Here is a 22,251-nt window from a genome sequence, read left to right on the forward strand (position 1 = left end):
TTTGATCCTATGTTTACAACCTCTAGTTAAGCATTCCTTGTAGGCTTGTACATACACATGTGAATTAAAAACAATTAAGCTTTTGCGAAAAGTCTTCTATAGTTTGTGAAGCATATTTTGCTTTAACCTCCATAAACCATTTTTTATGTACATATATAAACTGCCAATAAGCTTTATCGTTTTTATATTTTAATTGGCTTTAAATCTGTACTTTAAGGGATAAAGATAAAAGTTTTACACAGAAAACAAAATATACAACGTAATGACTTTTCATTTAATTGTTTGAAAAGAAATTAAAATAACAACATTATATAACTTTTGTTTTTTTTGAAATAACTTATAATTTAATTTTTTGTTAATATTATAATTTCAATATAAATATTAATTTCTTATATTATATTCATTTTATTATTTTGGGAATAGCCTAAGGCCCCGTAGCTATAGCAAACTTAAAGTTCGCCTGTAAATTTTACATTATAGCCGAACATATCATAATAATAATAAAAATAATATCTTGGGTGATTTGTTTATGATGTGATTTGTGATGTGATTCACCTTTTAAACAAGAATACCTCTTAACAAGGTACAAATTAGTGACGATCGCGCTAAAATAAATAAATCAATATATGCATATAGTAATTATACCGTTTAATTTTAACTGTAATTTAATCCGAGCTTTGTAGTAGCTTTCAAGCCAAGACTAGAACCATTCTAAGGTAATACGAGAAATCTTCTACGATGAACTATTCGGATAATACCTTTACCTGAGGTAATGTGCTATCAATTTCCCCCGGATTTTTGAAAACTTATTTTAATGTTGAAAATTTTTGGGGACCTACATACGGATTCTGGCGGATCTTAGATATTATATAAAAGATCTTACAGAGCATTCTTTTAATTCGAAATAGGTGAAAAAATTGGATTGCTACAGGGTTTTTAATGAAGTATTTAATTTAGAGTGATCTTGAATTACAACTAAAATAATTTTTCGGATTATATTATTTTTAAGGGTATTTAATGAACGGCCAATGAACTAAGCAGCGTTATTACTTAAGCTTTGACCCAAAGAAAAAAGAGAGCTGAGCTCCGTTCAGATCCAGTTTAGGGGTTGGATCCTAATCGTGACTTGACCGCAGCCAATACGTCACCGAAAAAAGAAAAGAGCGCAGAAGATGATCAATGGGTTCGGTTCGCTGAGGTTCGTCTCGTCTCGACTCGTTTCAGTTTCAGTTTCAATTTCGGTTGTATTCGGTTTCCGATTCACAAATTCTCCAATTCTCAAACTGAACTGGGGGTTGGACTTGGACTTGGGGCTTGGTTAAAACCCGCCGCTCGCCGGCAAATCAGTTCTGCTCCGATCGCGCCACTGCGCACTACGTAACGCTCATAAATTCAGACTCGGATATCTGCGACATTTCGTCGAGTGAGTGGCGCTCTTGTTCTCTCGCACAGAAAGTATTCTTCTGCCAAGCAAAATTTATACCCATATTATTTTAATACACTCGAAAAGATACAAAGTGTGTGGACAAGATGGACATGGTTTTTTTTAGTGACCACTTGCGAGTCGGTCGTATTTTTTTCTCGTGCATCTCGTGTTTCTGTGTGTGAAGTAGCTTTTGAGTTGGGGCAACAACTGCAACAATAAAATGCAATTAAGCTGCTCAAATCAACAATAAATTGAATTAAACCGCGTCAACAACGCTTAACAACTTCAACGACGAGCTGAGCGAAATGTGGGTGAGAGTTTAAGGCTCCAAACTCCCCGGTTCTCTGGTGACTTTTGACTTCCAACGGCCGATGAATATAAATATATGTATTTCATACGATACATTCGACCCTCCGCCTTCAAACTAATTAATGCAAAACGCTGGCCGGCATTTGCATAAAGTTTCTGAATAACTTTAATGCAATTAATCCGCTGTGATCTTTCATGTTTTCACTATTTCGCGCGGTTTATTCAATTTTAATTTTAATTTCAATTTCAATTTATTTTGGTTTTTTTGTTGTTATTTTTGTTATTTTCCCCCGGTCTAGTCTGCTCGGCGAGCGATTTAATTAACATTTTCTGTGCGCCGCTGTTGTTCCTGGTAAATATGAAATTAAAGTGCAATTAACTACTATTTTTTTATTATTACTCGGACTTTTTTTTTGTTCGCTGCTATGAACTTGCGGCCAAAGGGATTTCCGTTTTTGAAAGAGACTCCGCTCGATTATTCTCCGTCCGGCGAATGTGTTTGCATCTTAATGAGGATAAATTTGTTATGGTCGCTCCCCTTGTTGTTGTTGTTGCTATTGTTATTGTTATTGCTGTTGTTGTGGGGGCGGCAAAATGGGGGCGTGACTTATTGGCCATGCATTACGCCATGTTAATTGAAACTTGTCGCTTGGCTGGCTGATTATGCAGACTGGATATTAATTGGACCATGGCCATGTCCTGTGGATGAAAAGTGCCAGTCGGATGGGTTGCAAATGGGTATTAGAATGGGTATGGGTATGGGTTATGGGATCTGGATCCAGTTTTCCAACACGATGTGCTTAGATCATTAGGATTCTGGCTCATCGATCTGGGGTTCGATTGTGTTTACCCGAGAATGTTCATTGAACCTTTGAGCTGCATGTGAAATAAGTTGTTTGCAATTTATCATATCTCTATTAGATGGGGTACATTCACTGGGGAAAGTGTTTTGCAGTTTTTATTATATTTCCAATTTTCATTTTAATTTCTTATTGTGCTTTTTAGAGTGAAAAAGTTATATAATTGTTTTATTAATAAATTAAAATGGAACAAAATTTATTAAATAAGTGAAAGATAATATTATGTTTTGATATGAAATTACTTTACACCGAATAAAAATTATCATAGAAACTTAACTATTGGTACATTAATTCTGACCTATTGAGTTTCAAAAATATCTTAATAAGATGAAAATAAACATAAAAACTTTATGATATTTAGTATGAAATGAATATTATATTATTAATTTTTATATTTTTTTCTTATATTTCAATACCACACTTTTATACTGTACCTAGAATTTTTTATAAATACAATGATTTTTAAGAGTTAAGCTGTTGTTTTTTTTTTGTGTATCTATTATAAATTTAATATATCCATATCGTTTATCATTGTAAAAATAAATGGAGTATAAGCACTGAAATTTAATTTTAATTGATGGCTTGCCAAAGATGGCAGTAATACTGAACATTGTAAGGGCAGAATTGGCACATTGTAAATACAGTACTTGCCTTCCCATTAATTGGAGATAACTTGGTGTAATGATATATTGTAAATATTTGCAAATTACTAGGTTCAGTCTCAGTACGCAGCTGTATTTATATGTTCATTCAAAGTGACTTGTGTATTTATCAAATTAATCATTTTAAATCGACTTTTTGGCCCAACTTAATTACAAAATGTAGTGATCTGGTGAAAATGTACTTTATTTTACTTTTGTATTTTATATCTGAAAAACCTATAACAAAATGTAATAATATTTTTTATAGGGTATCCAGAAAATAGATCTTTTTCAGTCACTTTCTCGTTCTGAGTTTTTGGAATTTGCATAACATGGAAATTAACTTGTGCACCGTACTTTTCCCATTGAATTGGTTTTTTGACTTTGAGATTTCAAATTTTAATTTTATTTCAATTTTGTTTGTTTTAGTTTCTTTTTCAGTGAAATGCGGCACTAAAATGTAAATGCGAGCGAGGAACCGAACGAGAATCGAGTGAACGATAGAAATTGGAACCCAACTTAAAAGGCCGCGAACTCGGGGTGAAGGTCGATTCGATGACTATGTTTTGGCACCAAAATGTAGATCAACAGCCGGATGAACAGGACAAACAGCCAAAGAGCTCCTCTCCCACGAGGAGGCTGAACATCAGCTTTAATGTGAAGATTGCGGTGAATGTGAACACCAAGATGTCCACCACCCACATAAATCAGAATCAGCAGCCCAGCAGCTCCGCCTCCGCCGAGAAGTCGCCCAGCAAGATTGTGGTCCACCAGCAGAGCAGCACCTTCGATCTCCGCCAGCAGTTGGCCCGCTTGGGCCGCCAGTTGGCCAGCGGTCAGGATGGCCACGGCGGCATATCCACAATCCTGATCGTCAACCTCCTCCTGCTGATCCTCCTCTCGATCTGCTGCGACGTCTGCCGCTCCCACAACTACTCGCTTCATCAGAGTCCCGAGCCCGTGGCCAAGGACCAGATGGGCCTGCTGCGTCCCAAGCTGGACAGCGATGTGGTGGAGAAGGTGGCCATCTGGCACAAGCACGCCGCCGCAGCGCCGCCCAGCATTGTCGAGGGCATCGCCATCAGCAGTGGCGGGTCCCGGGCCAAGGATCTCCCACCCCCAGAGGATCCCCATCCCCATTCGCATCCTGCGGAGGAGCAGCACGGAGTCGACGAGCGGGTGGTCCTCGAACGCGTCACAAGGGACTGTGTCCAGCGGTGCATTGTTGAGGTGAGTGCGAAAATCATTTATTCAGGGGTATTACGGAAATTTATTTCAATAAAAAATCAAATTCCTAACAAGTTTCTTTAAAAATCGATTCTGTGCTATTTTAAAACTAAATCGACAAATTTTTAAAATATAAGTCAGTGGTGTTTTTTAAGGGTAGTTTTAGGGTAGAGTAATAGGGTATATTGTATTTCATTCACTGCCATTTTGTTGTGCTTTTAATACATTTTGAAATGTAAAAGAACATTTTAAAATCGGAACATTCATTTAAAAGTTATGAGCAAAAAATCACTTTCCCCTAGATGGCGCCACTTTTAAGCAACTGCTTGTATATCTCAACCTCTCTTACACTTATTTAGCTGAATAGCGGGTTAGTAATTTTTCTTTATTTAAAAAAATGTCCTTAAGAGCTGAACATTTAATCGGCATTGTCTTTAAATTTCTAAAATTCTGTGCCCATACTTTTTTGAAAGCAGGATTAGTTATGGGGAAGAATTACGTTTTTTCTACATTCTTTGAATAATTTCGTTAATTCAGAATTAAGAAAACAGAAATTTTTAAAATGGGTACAAATCGATCTGAAGTATCCTTGTTTACTTTTTAATCTGCGAGGCAATCCCAGACTTTTTCCATGACAATGTCAAAACAGCTGAAGAGAAATAATCGTGCCCTCCCGAAAAAGTGACGGTTGCATTAAAGAACTAAAAATAATGCATGCAGTTTCTCAGGGCTACGGCAAAAAACATCCATCATCCGTCACCGAGGAAAAAGCGGCGCTCGGGTGCGAAATGTTTATTTCTAGTTTTGCATATGTCAACGATATAATCAGAAAACAATCTGAACAAGTGCAATGCGAGTTTGCTACATCATCACGTAGCCCAGCTTTTTCTTTTTTCTCGTCGCTTGTTTTGTGGAACTTTACGGACTGGTTAATTCAATTGGGTTGAATGAATTCTCCAATTGTTCAGTGGCCGTTAATCGCTCACTTGCAGTGCTAATTAAATGATATGTATAATTGAAGATCGTCAAGTCGGCGATTACGCCTGTGGGCTGGATGAAGTGCCATGCCAGAGTTGACATTTCAATTTGCCGGCTTGCTGGTTTGCTGGATTCCCAGATCGGGATTAGAATCTTTGTCATTATTTGGGTTACCCGGCTTTATTGCAATTTGCATACTGAGTGGGTGTGTTTTATCTATCATTTGGCATTTGTGCGATGTCGCCTGCTCGCACCAAATGGATACCATGAATATGGATATGGCACCCAAACACCCAAATTGCCGTCTCAATATTTAGTTTAATTTTTTTTCCTATGTTTCACTTATTTTCTCTTCATATTTTTTATTAATGTTCTTTTCGTGGAGCGCCAAATTACAAATGTTTTTAATTATGCAGGCGCTCGGCTCGGACTTTTCGTTTATTTTGTACATTTTAATTCATGCTTTAATTGCAACTGGCTAAGTGCACAAAGCGGATTCGTTAATGGAAAATCCTTCTCATTGTTTAAACTTTGTTCTCTAAATAGATTTGTTTAGATTCCGTTTTGAGCTTTAAGTTGTTTTATGGTAATGAACAGTTGGGGGCTATTTATAAGTATTTAGAAAGTTATAGGTAATAAAAACAGCCAAACACAGCTTTCAATTTGGATGAATTACAATTGGAATGTAAACCTTTTTTAAATTTTAAGAAGTACGGAAGCTTTTCAACTCTATTAAATTACAAAAATGTTAAATTTAGATTTAATATTACATCAAATAAAATTACAGCTAATTTCGATCCTTCCTATGGCAGCTTTATAAAATTGTCGTCCGAATTTTGTTAAATTTAATTCATTATTTTAAAATGGTAAGGAAAGGCTGCATTCCAGAAAAGAAGTGAATACAATAAAAAATCCACAAATAGGTATATAATTTCAGGAACCGAAAATACCGGTTATTGTTTTCTTCCAAAAAAAATCATGCACACATTTGTAAATACACCAATATTTTTGTTAGCCGTTGTAGTTTACATTTCCGCAATAAAACTAACGCGATTTTAACTTTTACGCGAAATAAATGAATATTTTTGGCATTATTGTTCTGAAACCAACTTCTGAACCCATTTCTTTTATCGAAATGTTCACGATTACAAGGCAGAATATTTAGAAGGGTTGGGGTTGGGGTAGTAATTACTTCAAGAATTACTGCGTGGCAGTGCGTCAGCAATTCTGCCTCCGCATATTCCACTGAGCAAATGTGCGGACAGTAATTACTATATTATTATCGGAGAGTGTGTAATAGGAGTAAGCTGCATGTTAATCTGTGGCTCGACTTGCACTTCATTCATTAGGCAAGCGCCATTCCAGTAATCCGCAACTCGACACTCCAGCCTTCGCCAATTAAAATTAATGATAACTGAGCGACTACGTATGGGATTGGGAATGTGAGATGGAATTGCGAATTTGGGAGGGGATTGTCGGGGAATAGGATTTGGAATCCAATAACCATAGAATTGAAATTTTATTTTGATTTTTAAGAATCAATATTAATTTCAAATTCGATTTAATCATTTATTAATTGTTCTGTTTTTTACTGGCTTCTACAGAACAAAAAAAAGGATAATTTATACAATTATAATACAAATAAATACAATATATTTAAACTCAATTTAAAGCTATTAATTATTTTGTAAAAAAACCGGCATGTTAATTGCCGTTTTAATTCAAGTCTTGATTACGCTTTTGAGTTGGTTTTATGACTCCGGCTAATCGTTTAAGCTGGCCACTCATCCCCGGAATAAACTAGACCAAAGCTCCGTGTGCAAGCAGTAACTGGATTTCGCATAGCCTAGAAAGGCGATGCGAACAAAAGAAATTTTATTAAGATGTTTTGCCTTGTTGGAATCGAGAGTGAGCTAAATGTTTAGTCAATTTATGTGTACGGGTATATGTAGGTGGGCCCGGTCCCTACAATTGGGGTCCAATTGATAAGAGTGCGGTTCTGAAAAATGAACAGTTTATAGTAGTAAAGTAATTGTTTTTTGGTGAGTAGTTTTATTGGAAACAAATGTGTTTATGTGAATTTTTTATAAATAACAGAAATATTGGTTTTATATCAGGTGCATTACCTTATAAAATTAGAGGAATTTTAGATAGTCCTTGATTAAATTTTCTTTAATAAATTTATTTATTTTTTTATTTATTTTTTCGGGATCAAATTGATATGCACATGGTAAATTATAACTAATTTTATTTATTCGAAATAGAGCGGGAAAGCGATAAAGATATTCGCAATCCGAACTGGCCTGCTTAGAACCAGTCGTTTACATATCGAGCATATCGAATTGACATGCCGCATATCAAATCAATTTTTTTTGGGCTTAGATGTAACCAAATATATATTTTTTTTTTGCAATTTTCAAATACTAGGATTTGAAGCGATGCTGTGTTCGTCGGCACACAAGTGTGTTTTCTTTAGCTTGCTTTTCCAGAGCCTGACGGCAGCAACAACAATGGCACAATAATGGTGTCAATAACACACCAACCCAGTCTGGCGGCCTTCCACCCGCCCCGCCCCCTTTTCAGTGTGTGTGTGTGTGAGTGGGTCGGTTTCCGAGTTAATGTAATAGAAATTGTACAACAAAAGATGAGCAATGACGACATGAAAACCCCCAATGCCAATTAGTCTCGAGCCCCAGGCTCAGGCTTTCGTCTTTTTCTCGAGCTTTATTTCGCCTCTCCCTCTCTTTTTTTTCTTTTTATTTATTTACTTTTTTTTTTTTTTAAGAGCAGGGAAGAGCTTTAATTCTGAAGAGCTATTTCTGTTTGTGAAAAAGCCAATCAAGCTAAATTAATAAAATATTACGTAGAATTCTAAATTAAATTGACGCGTGTGCGAAAAAAAGGAAAGTACAAACACCAGAAAAATACTTCGAGAGTGTGTTTGTGTGGCTGAATGAGGGAAATCCGAATCCGTGTGCATGAGGCGAAATCCCCTGGCAATTACTAGTCCATTTAGCAAGCCAAGGCAACACAATTAACAAAGTTGGCCATTTTAAGGAGTTTGTAATTGTTGCAAGGGGCAGCTCCAAATGAGCTAAATTGTATTTTAAGTAGGGGAGAGTGGGGGAATTTCGTCACAGGGGCAATTTCGTCACCTGCAATATCTCGGAATCCATAAGTCGTAAAAATATATAATTTTTTTGTTTTAGTCCTTCAAGACGGCCAGACACAACCAATGCATTTGTTTTGCACAGAAGGCCAAGATAATTAAGCTATAATATTAAATGTGTTTTAACAGTTCAAAAGCTACATTTAGTTCTCGACGACATTTTTTCTGTATGCCACAATTCAAAAGGAATAAGATACACGATTTTTTATATAATACACAGTGCTATAATGTGCATTCCTGCGTCAGTGATTTTTAACTTCGCGCCTATTTTCGCAAGAAAAATAATTATTTCTAAAAAAGTACGGTCTGGGGAAATTTCGCCACCCTACGCTAAGGGTAACTTCGCACCTATTTTAAATACATATTTTTATATTTGACGAGCTGGCTAACGAACAGACTACCAGCAGCAGCAACAAATATAGGACGTCAACAAAAATGGTACGCTTGATCTGTGTAGCATATTTTCAGGCGTTAAACTCCCTACATTTTTCAGGTGACGAAATTTCCCCAGTTGTGTGGTGATTTTACCCCCCTGTGTGGTGAGATTGCCCCAGTATATTGGTTTTACATTTTATTTTTTTATAAATCACCAAGCTAATTAAAAAAATAGGGGAATGTCACATTTTAAAGCTTGGTGCTAACCGCATTCAACAATAAAAATAGAAATATGATAACGTGTCTCAAGATGGACAAAAAATAGCTTTGAAAAAATGCTGACGAAATTCCCCCACTCTCCCCTACTGGTTTTTATTTTTTGAGGAAAGAACTTAAAGGATTGGGGATTTAATGGAAATAAAATTCAAAGTAGAGAGTAGTTTTTACTCACAAAGAGTATATGCATTTTACTTACAACAATTTTGTAATATAGGCATTGGATACCTACATATATTTTAAATTTTAGATTTATTAATATAATTTTTAATATTTTTAAAATAAATAAAAAAACACCATTTAAGAAAAAAGAAAAATTACTTTATTTAAAATTTGTTTTTAATTTATCAGATACTTTTGGAACTATCATAAATTTAAGAGTTTTGTTTACACTCTTCTTGATTTTTCCACACTTGAAATTCTTTTTTGGCTACCATCCAATTGCTGTCACAGTTTGTTAACTTTTATGTTTTTCTTTTTAACGATTTGTTGGGCCTTTTCGAATATCTTTAAAAAATGTCTTTAATTTTATTATTTGACCATCTTCAAGTTTTGCATGGCTGACCCCGTTTCGAGCCGGCCCGTCTAACCCTTGGCTGGTCAAAGTCCAGGGTATGCAAATAGACTTTTGGCTCGCGATATCTGCGCGGTTCACGTGGTAAACTTGTTTCTATCAAATTTATGCAATGCCAGCGGTTCTCGGAAATCCAATTTCAATGCGACAGAAAAAGATATAAACAAATATATATACAAAGCACATTTAATCGAGAGTATATTTCTGTTTATGCTATTTGCGAAGCTCAAAGTCTTTCCCTGCTCCCCAATGATAATTGATCGAAATAATTGAGATATTGGCATTGGCACAGAATTCGCACTTTAATTGTCATTTCTATTGCTGTAGATATATATAAATATATATATATGTTTGTGTAGTACCTATATATGCGGTCATTCGGCCACACAATTCCCAGGCAAACTTACCGCAACTTCCGTTCCCAAGAGTTTAAAAGCCCAAAAGCCCACAAAATACTAAATGCTTTCACATTTTTTCACAACTTTTATTTTCATTTTTGCTTTCCAGGAGGATCTGTTTCTGGACGAGTTTGGGATACAATGCGAGAAGGCGGACAACGGCGAGAAGTGCTACAAAACACGAGTAAGTCAGAGACTCCAGGGAGCCAGAGGCCCTGAAATGGATAGCTATAAGTAACCCGAAACCTCTGTTCGCACTCAAGGGTTAACTGGTCAACCTGAGGAGTTAACCCTTCTTGCCAGAATTGCATCAATCAATTGGACACAAACTCAAAGTGCATTATCCTCTGCCAGTCGTGCTCCTTTTCCAAACAACTGAGGAAGCCATCGAACAGGATCCTCATGATCACTCTTTTGGCTGATTTCGCTGCCATCCTGGCCTCCTTTTTTACTTCCCCGTTTAGCGAACTGCTCTTGTCCATTAGGGATATTTTTCACTTGACGATTAATTTTATGAGCTATTTGTGTAGCTATAAAATGGCTAGGAATCGAAATTTTTTGTATTGATGGGATTTGATTGATTGTAGTTTACATTTATTATTAATTTGATTCTGATTTTTGACATGTAATACAAAGTTAATGCAAAACATTTAGTTTTTAAGGGAATATCTTAAGAAACGAACAAATATTTTGAAAGGTGTACATTTTTATGTTGTCCATAAGGGAATTGGAATTATTTATTCATCAAGGAAATAAACATATGTAATAAAAGTCTGACAAAAGCTCTTGTAAAATCCTTTAGGAAAGTTGCTTTCTTTTATCTTTTTTTTTCCCCTATTAATCTGTATTTCAATTTTTTTCTAGCAACGATGTAAGCATGGCAATTTCTAAGCTTAAATAAGGGAAATTAAATATATATTCATATTTCCTAAAAATATATCATAATTTCATGAAAATGAATTAGCCCTGAATATCGTTATTTTCCTTTATTTTATTTATTTTCGCAGTGCACCAAGGGCTGTGCCCAGTGGTATCGCGCCCTCAAGGAGCTGGAATCCTGCCAGGAGGCCTGTGTAAGTGGCCAGATCTAAGCCCAAACCCAAACCCACATCCAGTTTGACCCCGATCGTTGTTTCCCCAGATGTCGCTGCAGTTCTACCCCTTCGACATGCCCTGCATCGGTGCCTGCGAGATGGCCCAGCGGGACTACTGGCACCTCCAGCGCCTGGCCATCAGTCACCTGGTGGAGCGGACGCAGCCCCAGCTGGAGCGGGCACCGCGGGCGGACGGACAGACCACGCCGCTCACCATCCGCTGGGCGATGCACTTTCCGGAGCACTACCTGGCCAGCCGGCCATTCAACATTCAGTACCAGTATGTGGATCAGCAGAAGCAGGAGCAGAAAGCCGGGCAGGAGGACCAGGTGGCCAGTTCCTGGTTCAATCTAGCTGACTACGACTGCGATGAGTATTACGTCTGCGAGATTCTGGAGACCCTCATTCCCTACACCCAGTACAGGGTAAGATTCAGCTAAGGAATAAATATCTATCGAATGAAATATATATCTATATATCCTATATGCAGTTCCGCTTCGAGCTGCCCTTTGGCGAGAACATGAACGAGGTGCTCTACTCCCCGGCCACGCCCGCCTATCAGACGCCCCCCGAGGGCGCCCCCATCTCGGCGCCGGTCATCGAGCACCTGCTGGGCCTGGACGGCAGCCACCTGGCGGTCCACTGGCATCCGGGACAGTTCACCAACGGACCCGTCGAGGGATACCGCCTGCGCTTGAGCCACGCAGAGGGAAACCGCACAACCGAGCAGGTGAGCCATCCACCTACTTTCTTTTGGAACTTAAAAACATAGCCTTGTCCGTATGTCCGTCCGTTATACGGACAAACGCTGAGATCTCGGAAACTAAGTTTGTTTGCCATTTTTAGCAAAAAATCGTGATGGTAACCTAATCAAAAATGCAAAAATTGGTAAAAAATTAAATTTTCCCAAAAATTATGATAAAAATCAGTTTTTTTGCCGAAACAAAGGAAATAATAGCCCAAATATGGAATGTCATACCTTGTTGATCTCTTAGCTTAATTCTGACTCGATTTGTGTTCGAATCTGGACATTTTAATTTTTTGCCATTCTTAGCAAAAAAAAAATATGCAAAAATTGGTAAAAAATTAAATTTTCCCAAAAGTGACGATAAAATATCAGTTTTTTTGCCGAAACAAAGGAAATAATAGCCCAAATATGGTATGTAATACCTTGTTGAACTCGTAGCTTAATTCTGAATCTATTTGCGTTCAAATCTGGACTTTTTAATTGTTTGCCATTTTTAGAAAAAAATCATCAAAAATGCGAGAATTGGTAAAAAATTAAATTTTCTCAAAAGTGATAATAAAATATCAATTTTCGGCCGAAACAAAGGAAATAATTAACACCATCTGCATTGTCTTCTTTTCAGCTGGTTCCGTCGGGACGTGGCAGCTTCATCTTCTCCCAGCTGCAACCGGGAACCAACTATTCCCTGGAACTGACGATGATCAACAAGCAGGGCGAGGGTCCGGTGGCCAGGGGCTTTGCGCAGACGCTCTCCTCCGGCAGCGATAAGCCAGTGAAGGATCTAACCGAAGCTGTCCTGCTGGCCGGACGAAGGGCTGTGATGTGGCAATCGCTGGAACCCTCGGGGGAGAGCTCGATGATCTACCAGTCGCAGGAGGAACTGGCCGATGTGGCCTGGTCCCAGCAGACGCAACAATTGTGGCTCCTCGATGTCCATGGGGAAGTGCGGAGGTAAGTGGAGGATGGTAATCTTTTTAACCCTAGGTTAACCTTCGGTTAGCCAGTTAACCCTTTGTTCTTTTATCATGCAGCCTGAAATTTGATTCCGGACAGATGGTGAGTCCGGCCCAGAAACTTAAGCTGCAACTGGGAAACATTTCAGCCAGTGAACGATGGATTCCTCGCCGACTGAGCTTCGACTGGTTGCGTCATCGCCTCTACTTCGCTGTGGAGTCACTGGATCGAAACCAATCCAAGTACCAGATAATCAGCACAGATTTGGAGGGCGGAACAGCAGAGGAGGCGGGCGAATCCTTCGATCTGCCCGTTGAGCAGCTGGAGGTGGATGCCCTGAATGGCTGGATCTTCTGGCGCAACGAGGAGGCCCTGTGGCGTCGGGATTTGCATGGTGGACTGGGCTACCGCCTGGTGAGGATTAGGCAGCCCGGTTGGTTCATCCTGCGGCCGCAACACTTTCTCCTTCGCCTGATGCTGCCGCAGGAGGATAGATTCCTGGAGATGAGCTACGATGGAGGGTTCAAGCAGCCACTGCCGTTGCCGGGAGCCTCCTCCTCCGCCTGGCAATCCTTTGCCCTGCTGGGTGGCTCCCTGCTCCTGCCGGAGCCCAGCCAGCTGATACTGATGAAGGAGGAGGGAGTGCCGAGTGCCTCCTGGCCACTGAGGAACTCGGTGCCCGATTGCTTTTCCCTGATTCTCCTAATCCCCGAGCAACAACCGCTGACCAATGCAAATCCCGGCCAGCCGCACAGCTTGAAGGCTTTGCTGGGCGCCCAGGAGGCAAAGATCTCGTGGAAGGAACCCGAAACCAATCCCTATCAATCACCCGATGCCGCCCGCAACTGGAGCTACGAACTGGAGGTTCTCGATGTGGCCAGTCAGAGTGCCTTTAGCATTCGGAATATCCGAGGAGCCTTCTTCGGTTTGCAGCGCCTTCAGCCGGATAATCTCTACCAGCTGCGGGTGAGGGTCATCCGCGGGGATGGAGAACCAGGCGAGTGGACAGCTCCTTTGGCGGCACGCACCTGGCCATTGGGACCGCATAGGTTGAGGTGGTCCAGCCGGCAGGGCGAAATCCTGCTCACCAACGAACTGGGAGCTCCAATCTCTGGAGGATTGCAACCAGAGCAGTTGGATAACCAACCTGGACCCATGGTTATGTTAAACGAAAGCATTGGCTACTATGTGAGTGGCCAGGGGCGGCTGCACTGCATCCAAATCCAGCAGCAGCGATGTCCCAATGCGGAGCCACTGCATCATGTGGGCTCGGTGACCTACGATTGGCGTGGTGGCCTATTGTATTGGACAGATCTGGGCAGGAACTGCGTGGTGCGCATGGATCCCTTGTCAGGCAGTCGGGAACTCCTGCCCATCTTTGATTCCCGCTCCTTGGCCGTGGATCCCCGCCAGGGTCACCTCTACTATGCCACCAGTTCGCAACTTTCCCGCCATGGTTCGAGTCCCGAGGAGGCGGTGTCCTACTATCGAGTGAATGGACTGGAGGGCAGCATTGCCTCCTTTGTTCTCGACGCTCAGCAAGATCAGCTTTATTGGCTCGTCGGTGGTGGCGGCATCCTGCGTCTCTATCGAGCTCCTTTGACCTCCAGTCGGGATGCACTGCAGTTGCTTCGGGAGATTCAAGGAGAAGGTGCTGTCCCCCAGAGTTTGCAGCTCCTGCGTCCACTGGGTGCTCTTCTCTGGCTGGAAAGCAGTGGCTCACGTGGTTGCCTGGTTCGCCTGGCTGCTCCGCAGGATGTGATGGAACTGCCCACTCCGGAGGAAGTCTCTCCCGCTTCTGCCCTCCAATTATTGGAGGAGCAAGCCATTTCCCCGCCTGATGAGGGAGTAATTCCACTGAAAGTAGCCGCGGATTCAGTGCGTCTGGATGAGGGGCACTGGGATGACTTCCAGGTGCGCTGGCAGCCTTCCACTTGCGGTGGCAACCACAGCATCTCGTATCGCCTGCTCCTCGAGTTTGGCCAGCGGCTGCAGACCCTCGATCTGACCACTCCCTTTGCCAGGATCACCCATCTTCCGCAGGCTCAGCTGCAGCTGAGGATCAGCATCACGCCGCGCACCGCCTGGCGGAGAGGAGCCACCACCAGGGTGCAGTTGATCACACCGCCGGCGGCTCCCAGTCAGCCGCGTCGCCTGCGGGTCTTTGTGGAGCGATGGGCCACTGCCCTCCAGGAGACGAACGTGAGTGCCCTGCTCCGCTGGGATGCCCCCGAGCAGACGGGCAGTGAGTCGAGCAATCTGGAGTACCACATCAGCTGCTGGCTGGGCGAGCACGAGCTGCACGAGGAGCTCAAGCTCAACCAGAGCGCTCTGGAGGCTCGCGTGGAGCACCTGCAGCCGGATCGCACCTATCACTTCCAAGTGGAGGCCCGGGTGGCGGCCACAGGAGCTCCCGCAGGAGCAGCCAGTCATGCTCTCCATGTGGCTCCCGAGGTTCAGGCAGTTCCGCGACTCCTCTACGCAAATGCCGAGTTCATTGGAGAACTCGATTTGGACACAAGGAATCGCCGGCGACTGGTGCACACGGCCAGTCCCGTGGAGCATCTGGCGGTGATCGAGGGCGAGCAGCGACTGCTGTGGGTCAACGAGCATGTGGAGCTGCTCACCCATATACCAGGAGCCTCGCCCGCCAAGCTGGCCAGGATGCGGGCCGAGGTCCTCGCGCTCACCGTCGACTGGGTGCAGCGGATTGTCTACTGGGCGGAAGTGGATGCAAATGGCCAGTCGGTGGTCATCTATCGCCTGGATTTGTGCAACTTCCAAGGCAAAATCCTGCAGGGCGAAAGGATGTGGAGCACGCGGAAGGGTCGCCTGCTGAGGGATCTGGTGGCCCTGCCCCATTCCCGCTCCCTCATCTTTCTGGAGTACGAGCAGGGATCGCCGCGCAATGGTTCGCTGCGTGGCAGGAATCTCACGGATGGCTCGGAGCTGCAGCTTCACCTGACCACCGGTCAGCCGGTGATTCGTCTGCATGCCGGCAGCTTGGAACCGGGCGCGGAGACCCTCAACCTGGTGGATCAGCAGGGCAAGCTATGCGTCTACGATGTGGCCCGCCAGCTGTGCACCGCCAGCAGTGCGTTGCGGAGTCTTAGTTTGGGCGAGGAGCAACTGGCTCAGGATTCGGGCTATCTGTATGCTATGAAGAACTACAGCATTCGTGCTTATAGTCGCCGCCGGCAGCAGTTGGAGTACACGGTGGAGTTGGAACCGGAGGAAGTGCGTCTGCTGCAGGCCCACAACTATCAGGGATATCCGAACAGGAGCTGCCTGCTATTGCCCCTGGCTATGGGATCCTCCCTCCTGCAATCCGAGGCTTGCGAGGAGCAGGGCTGTCGAGTGAGTCTCCCTGATATCCATGCCTCCCCCGATTGCCCACTTCCCGTGCCTGGCATCCGCTATCAATTGAATCTCACGCTGGAATCGGAGGATGAGCCCCTTGGTCAGTGGCTGCTGGCAGCGGGGGATACCCTGAATCTAACCAATCTCCTGCCCTTCACCCGCTATCGAATAGAGGGCATCCTAAGCAGCTACTACCAAACGAAGCTGGGATTACCTAGCCTCGCTGTGCCGCCCCTGGAGCTCCTCACCGCCCCTGCCACGCCCACGGCTCCCAGGAACTTTAGCGTACGCGTGCTGAGCCCAAGGGAACTGGAGGTCAGCTGGTTGAAACCAGAGCAGCTGAGGAGTGAGAGTGTCTACTACATGCTTCATTGGCAAAGGGATAAGGATCGAGATGATGATGATGAGCAGGAGGAGCAGGAGGAAAACGAACGCCGCATTGAGTTACCCGGCAGCCATCGGTTGACCGGAATCAGGCCAGGATCTGGCTACCATCTGTGGGTCTTGGCCCATGCCACGCCCACCAAAAGCAACAGCAGTGGGCGGTTGCATGTGCGCAGCTTCTCGGAGCTACCGGAACTGCAGCTCCTGGAGCTGGGACCCTACTCCCTCAGCCTCACCTGGGCGGGCACACCGGATCCGCTGGGATCCCTGCAACTGGAGTGCCGTTCGCCGGGCGAGCAACTGCGTCGCAATGTGGTGGGCAACCATACGCGCATGGTGCTTGAGCCACTGCAGCCACGTACCCGGTACCAGTGCCGCCTGCTCCTTGGATATGCGGCCACCCCGGGTGGTCCACTCTACCAGGGGCAGGCGGAGATCTACGAGACGCTCGGGGATGCACCCAGTGCGCCGGGCAGGCCGCAGCTGGAGCACATTGCCGAGGAGGTGTTCCGCGTCACCTGGACAGCGGCGAGGGGCAACGGAGCACCCATTGCCCTGTACAATCTGGAGGCTCTGCAGGCGAGGAGCGAAAGGAGGAGGAGAAGGAGGCGCAGGCGGAGGAGCAGCAATGGATCGCTAGAGCAGCTGCCGTGGGCCGAGGAGCCGCTGGTCGTGGAGGATCAGTGGCTGGACTTTTGCAACACCACCGAGCTGAGCTGCATCGTAAAGAGCCTGCACTCGAGCCGGCTGCTCCTGTTCCGGGTGCGGGCGAGGAGTCTGGAGCACGGATGGGGTCCCTACAGCGAGGAGAGCGAGCGGGTGGCGGAGCCCTTTGTGTCGCCCGAGAAGCGCGGATCCCTCGTCCTGGCCATCATCGCGCCGGCGGCCATCGTTTCCAGCTGCGTCCTGGCATTGGTCCTTGTGAGAAAAGGTGAGTGAGTGAGAGAGAAAATAGTAAAGAGCTTACCTAGAAATAAGAGCTAGAAAATTATCGAAATGATCGATATTGTCGATGTTTTTGATCCTAGTAAGAAAAGGTGAGAGAAAGAGACAGAGAAAAGAGTTAATGGAGCTTACCTAGAAATAAGAGCTTGAAAAGTATCGACATTATCGATATTTTCGATATCTATCGACTTTTTTTTGTTAGATTTTGCTTATTTTTCTTTTAAGGCTTCAATATTATGAACACGATATTGTGATAATATCGACATTATCGATAATTTCGATACATTTTACTTATTTCCCTTTGAAAACCTCAATATTATAAACATGATAAAGTGATAATATCGACAATGTCGATAATTTCGATATATATCGTCTTATTTGTACTGTATATCTTTATTTGTACGCGATACAGTGATAATATCAACATTATCGATATTTTCGATATATATCGAATTATTTGCTAGATTTTAAATTATTTACCTTTGAAAACCTCGAACGCGATATAGTGATAATATTTTTCAAGCTCTACTTAAAATTCCAATTACAATTCCAATTACAGTTCAAAAGCGTCGCCTGCGGGCCAAGAAACTGCTCCAGCAGAGCCGTCCCAGCATCTGGAGCAACCTGTCCACCCTGCAGACGCAGCAGCAGCTCCTGGCCGCCCGGAATAGAGCCTTCTCCACAACGCTGAGCGACGCGGACATCGCCCTGCTGCCCCAGATCAATTGGAGCCAACTGAAGTTGCTCCGATTCCTGGGCAGCGGAGCCTTTGGCGAGGTCTACGAGGGTCAGTTGCAGACGGAGGACTCCGAGGAGCCACAGCGAGTGGCCATCAAGGTGGGTTGTGATCTACTTTCGCATGTGGCACCTTTAATCCATCCCCGTGATTTCTGTAGAGCCTGCGAAAGGGAGCCAGCGAGTTTGCCGAGCTTCTGCAAGAGGCCCAGCTGATGAGCAACTTCAAGCACGAGAACATCGTCTGTCTGGTGGGGATCTGCTTCGACACCGAGTCCATTTCCCTAATCATGGAGCACATGGAGGCCGGCGATCTGCTTAGCTACCTGCGTGCCGCTCGAGCCACCAGCACACAGGTAAATGCAATATTTAGTTACAGCAAAAAAACAAAAAGAAAATTCCTATATTTGTCAAAAACCAAAATCCCAGTTTTTCACAAAAATATTATTCGTTTTTTGGCCGTAACATTGGAAATATTGATCCAAATATGGATTGTCATACCTTTCTGAACTCGTTATTAAATTTCCAAAAGATTGGCTTTTAAACCTGGACATTTTATTGGTTTTTAATTTTTCGCAAAAAATCATGGGGTACCCCCTTATAAAAAAATGAAAAATTGACGAAAATTTTATTTTCTTAAGATCAGCCGGAAAGTGTCATGGATTTAATTATTATTTTGTTATCTGTTCAAAACAGTATTAATTTTTGGGGTAGGACCATTTTTGGCCAAGTTACAGAAAAAAACCAAAAGAAAAAATTCATATTTTTGCCAAAAACCGAAAAAAAAACAAAACAGGTTTTTCGCTAAAACAAAGGAAATATTGACCCAAATATGGATTGTCATACCTTTTTGAACTCGTTATTAAATTTCCAATCAATTGGCATTTAAACCTAAACATTTTATTTTTTTTAATTTTTTGCAAATTATTTAGAGTTACTCGCTTATATAAAAAATGAAAATTGGTTTTTATTTTTAAAAATTGAAAAAATGAAAATTCCTGAAATTCCAGGAACCGCAACCCCTGGCGGGTCTCTCGCTCTCCGAGCTCCTGGCCATGTGCATCGACGTGGCCAATGGGTGCAGTTACCTGGAGGACATGCACTTCGTGCATCGCGACCTGGCCTGCCGGAACTGTTTGGTCACGGAATCGGCGGCCGGGACGGATCGACGGCGAACGGTGAAGATCGGGGACTTCGGACTGGCGCGGGACATCTACAAGAGCGACTATTACCGGAAGGAGGGCGAGGGCCTGCTCCCGGTGCGCTGGATGTCGCCGGAGAGCCTGGTGGATGGGATCTTCACCACCCAGTCGGACGTCTGGGCCTTCGGGGTCCTCTGCTGGGAGATCCTCACCCTGGGCCAGCAGCCATATGCGGCGAGGAATAACTTTGAGGTTTTGGCCCACGTCAAGGAGGGCGGACGCCTCCAGCAGCCGCCCATGTGCCCGGAAAAGCTGTGAGTTGTTTGGCATTTTCTTTGAATTTCTATATATTTATTTAATATATATTAATACAGCTATGCCCTCCTCCTGCTCTGCTGGCGAACGGATCCGTGGGAGCGGCCCAGTTTCCGGCGCTGCTTCAGCACTCTGCATGCCATCAGTACCGATCTCCGGCGCAGCCAAATGGCATCCAGTCCAGACTCGGTTCCAAGTTCCAAGCCGGAATCGAAAGTGCGATTCGATGGACAGGACTCGCAGGAGAAGATCGAACAGGCGGAGAATCTCTCGCTGCGGGAAGTGCCGCTGAAGGATAAACAACAACTGTATGCCAACGAGGGAATTTCCCGGCTTTAAACGAGGATTTCCCAGCTCAAACGATCTAGCTTTTCGATTAATTTAAGGTTAACTTTAGCTTGTACGCAACATAAAATGGTCCATAAGGAAGTAAAATTTGTATTTACTTTAAGATCTGTTCTTTTTCGTATACAAAAATTAAGTTTCGGAGATATTTATTTATTTGTAATATTGCAATGAATGGCAAAATTGTAATATATTATTATGTTTTGGTACTAGCCAATGTTTTTTTATGTAGAAAAATGAAAAGTCACTCTTTAATTCATTGGGTTTATTTAACAAAAAAGAATTGTAAAACTTAAGATTTATAAAAGTAAACATTTAATTTAGAGGATTCTTAAAGAGCAAGCAAAAAAAAAAAACAAACAATTCTTTTAAGACATCAATTTTTTCGGAACTCGTTTCATTGTAATTCCCCATCTAATTCCACTCAAGACTATGCTTAATTTTATTGAATTTGCCGAGTTTTTAATGTGACTTGGCCAGAAAAAGTTTGCTTCGGCGGCTTTTATTTTCATAATTTTCCTTTGTGTTTCCTTTGGCGCGGCTTTTCCCGGGGAAAATACAATCAAATTAAATGTGAGCGTTGGTGCAAAAGTTTGGCGATACTCTATGGAAAGGGAATAATTGGGGGGTTTTTTGGGAGGGCTATAAATAGAGCTGAGTTAAGGTTCCGTTCTTGAAGGTCGCCCTTTAACTAATCACCGCAGGTGAAGGAACCATCAGCCCACAGCGAAGGAAAAAGAACTTTCTCCCTTTCACGCACGCACGCACACCCACACGCACACACCCACGGCCACGCATTTACAAACATGCAGATTTGTCAAATGTTTTGACAAACTTTTTCTCCTCGCATCGCATTACACAAAAGCCCCAGAAGTGCGGGGTGAGGGGGATAAATCAAAAATTGTAAATAGCAGCACATAAATCGATTACCTTTGGCAGGCTCTCGTTAACCCACGAAGAACGGAACATAAATAAACCATTTTTAATATGCGAATAAGCAGCTTTACTTTTTGCAATACCCTAACTTCACTGAGTTACTTTTATGTTTAATAATACTTTACTAAATAATAATTGATAAAAAATATAAGAAAGAAATTTTGACTTATTTTTAATAAAATGCCGATGATCAATTTGATAATAAGTGGTATCAATTTCGACTTGATATTCGGCATATCAATTCGATATGGTCGAAATATTATTATTTAATATCTATGTTTCTTGTATTGCATAGTAAAAATGATATGCATATAAATAGTAAAAATTTGCCATGCGCATATCGATTTGATACCAGAGTTTTTTTTGTGTATAATTAAAAAATATGCGGTTTTTAAAATTTGATAATATATAGTCTGGTTTCGCGGCAATTATAAATCATATTCAACTATTTTTTTGACCTTTAGTTACGGGCCCTTAGTTCTTCTTTCTGGAAAATGATATTCGGTAATGTTTAAGATTCAGCAGCAGCATATTTGACCTTTATCGAAATAAATTTAACCACGGAATTGAATCCCAAAAATTTCGTTTTCGATGAGCCATTTGTACTACTTTGTTGTACCATTTTATAGAGTAGTTAAGGTGCCACAAAACTGGGTTGAAGCCGGCTTTATTTGCCAACAATACTCGTTCGGTTTTTTTTTTGTTCGCAGTAACTGCCTTTTGCGTCCCCTACCTTCGCCCACTCCCCCAGATTTTCATACAGTGGGTGGTGGTAAGCGGTGGGTGGCAGTGAAACGGGAGCTGGCTTCAAGGTGACTTGCCATTGATTTCGCTTATTATTATGGATGTTTTTTTTTTGCATTCCCTTTCCGTACCTTTCCTGCATTTTTTTCTTTCCTTTGGGTTTTTGGGTGGCAAGGTGCTCTTTGGTCTTTGCCCTTTGAGCTTTAGAGCGCGGCAAGGATTTAATTTTATGGCCCCCGGGAGCGTCGCCCCGTTGACTTATTGTGCTGATATGATTAAGTGGTTCGCTGGTTCCGAGCCGCTGGCTCCGGCTTTA

The 22,251-nt window shown here is 42.9% G+C and overlaps 1 protein-coding gene across 1 annotated transcript; it reads left to right on the plus strand.

Moving 5' to 3' along the window:
* The first annotated feature begins 1,319 nt into the window (after window positions 1–1,319).
* On the plus strand, window positions 1,320–21,283 carry sev (receptor protein-tyrosine kinase sevenless). Its single transcript, XM_070218360.1, has 12 exons — window positions 1,320–1,423; window positions 3,666–4,466; window positions 10,343–10,417; window positions 11,241–11,306; window positions 11,375–11,752; window positions 11,818–12,057; window positions 12,698–13,026; window positions 13,107–17,704; window positions 18,278–18,555; window positions 18,615–18,809; window positions 19,464–19,909; window positions 19,970–21,283. Exons 2-12 carry the CDS (start codon window positions 3,792–3,794, stop codon window positions 20,247–20,249), a joined length of 7,560 nt encoding a protein of 2,519 aa, XP_070074461.1. The 5' UTR covers window positions 1,320–1,423; window positions 3,666–3,791; the 3' UTR covers window positions 20,250–21,283.
* Window positions 21,284–22,251: the final 968 nt, after the last annotated feature.

Source organism: Drosophila takahashii, chromosome X, assembly GCF_030179915.1.
Source record: "Drosophila takahashii strain IR98-3 E-12201 chromosome X, DtakHiC1v2, whole genome shotgun sequence".
NCBI classification, from domain to species: domain Eukaryota; kingdom Metazoa; phylum Arthropoda; class Insecta; order Diptera; family Drosophilidae; genus Drosophila; species Drosophila takahashii.

Coding starts and splice junctions, on each gene's coding strand:
- sev (XM_070218360.1), top strand. CDS start 3,792: ATGACTATGTTTTGGCACCAAAATGTAGATCAACAGCCGGATGAACAG. Junction 11,753..11,817: donor TTCCCTACACCCAGTACAGG/GTAAGATTCAGC, acceptor TCCTATATGCAG/TTCCGCTTCGAGCTGCCCTT. Junction 12,058..12,697: donor GAAACCGCACAACCGAGCAG/GTGAGCCATCCA, acceptor TCTTCTTTTCAG/CTGGTTCCGTCGGGACGTGG.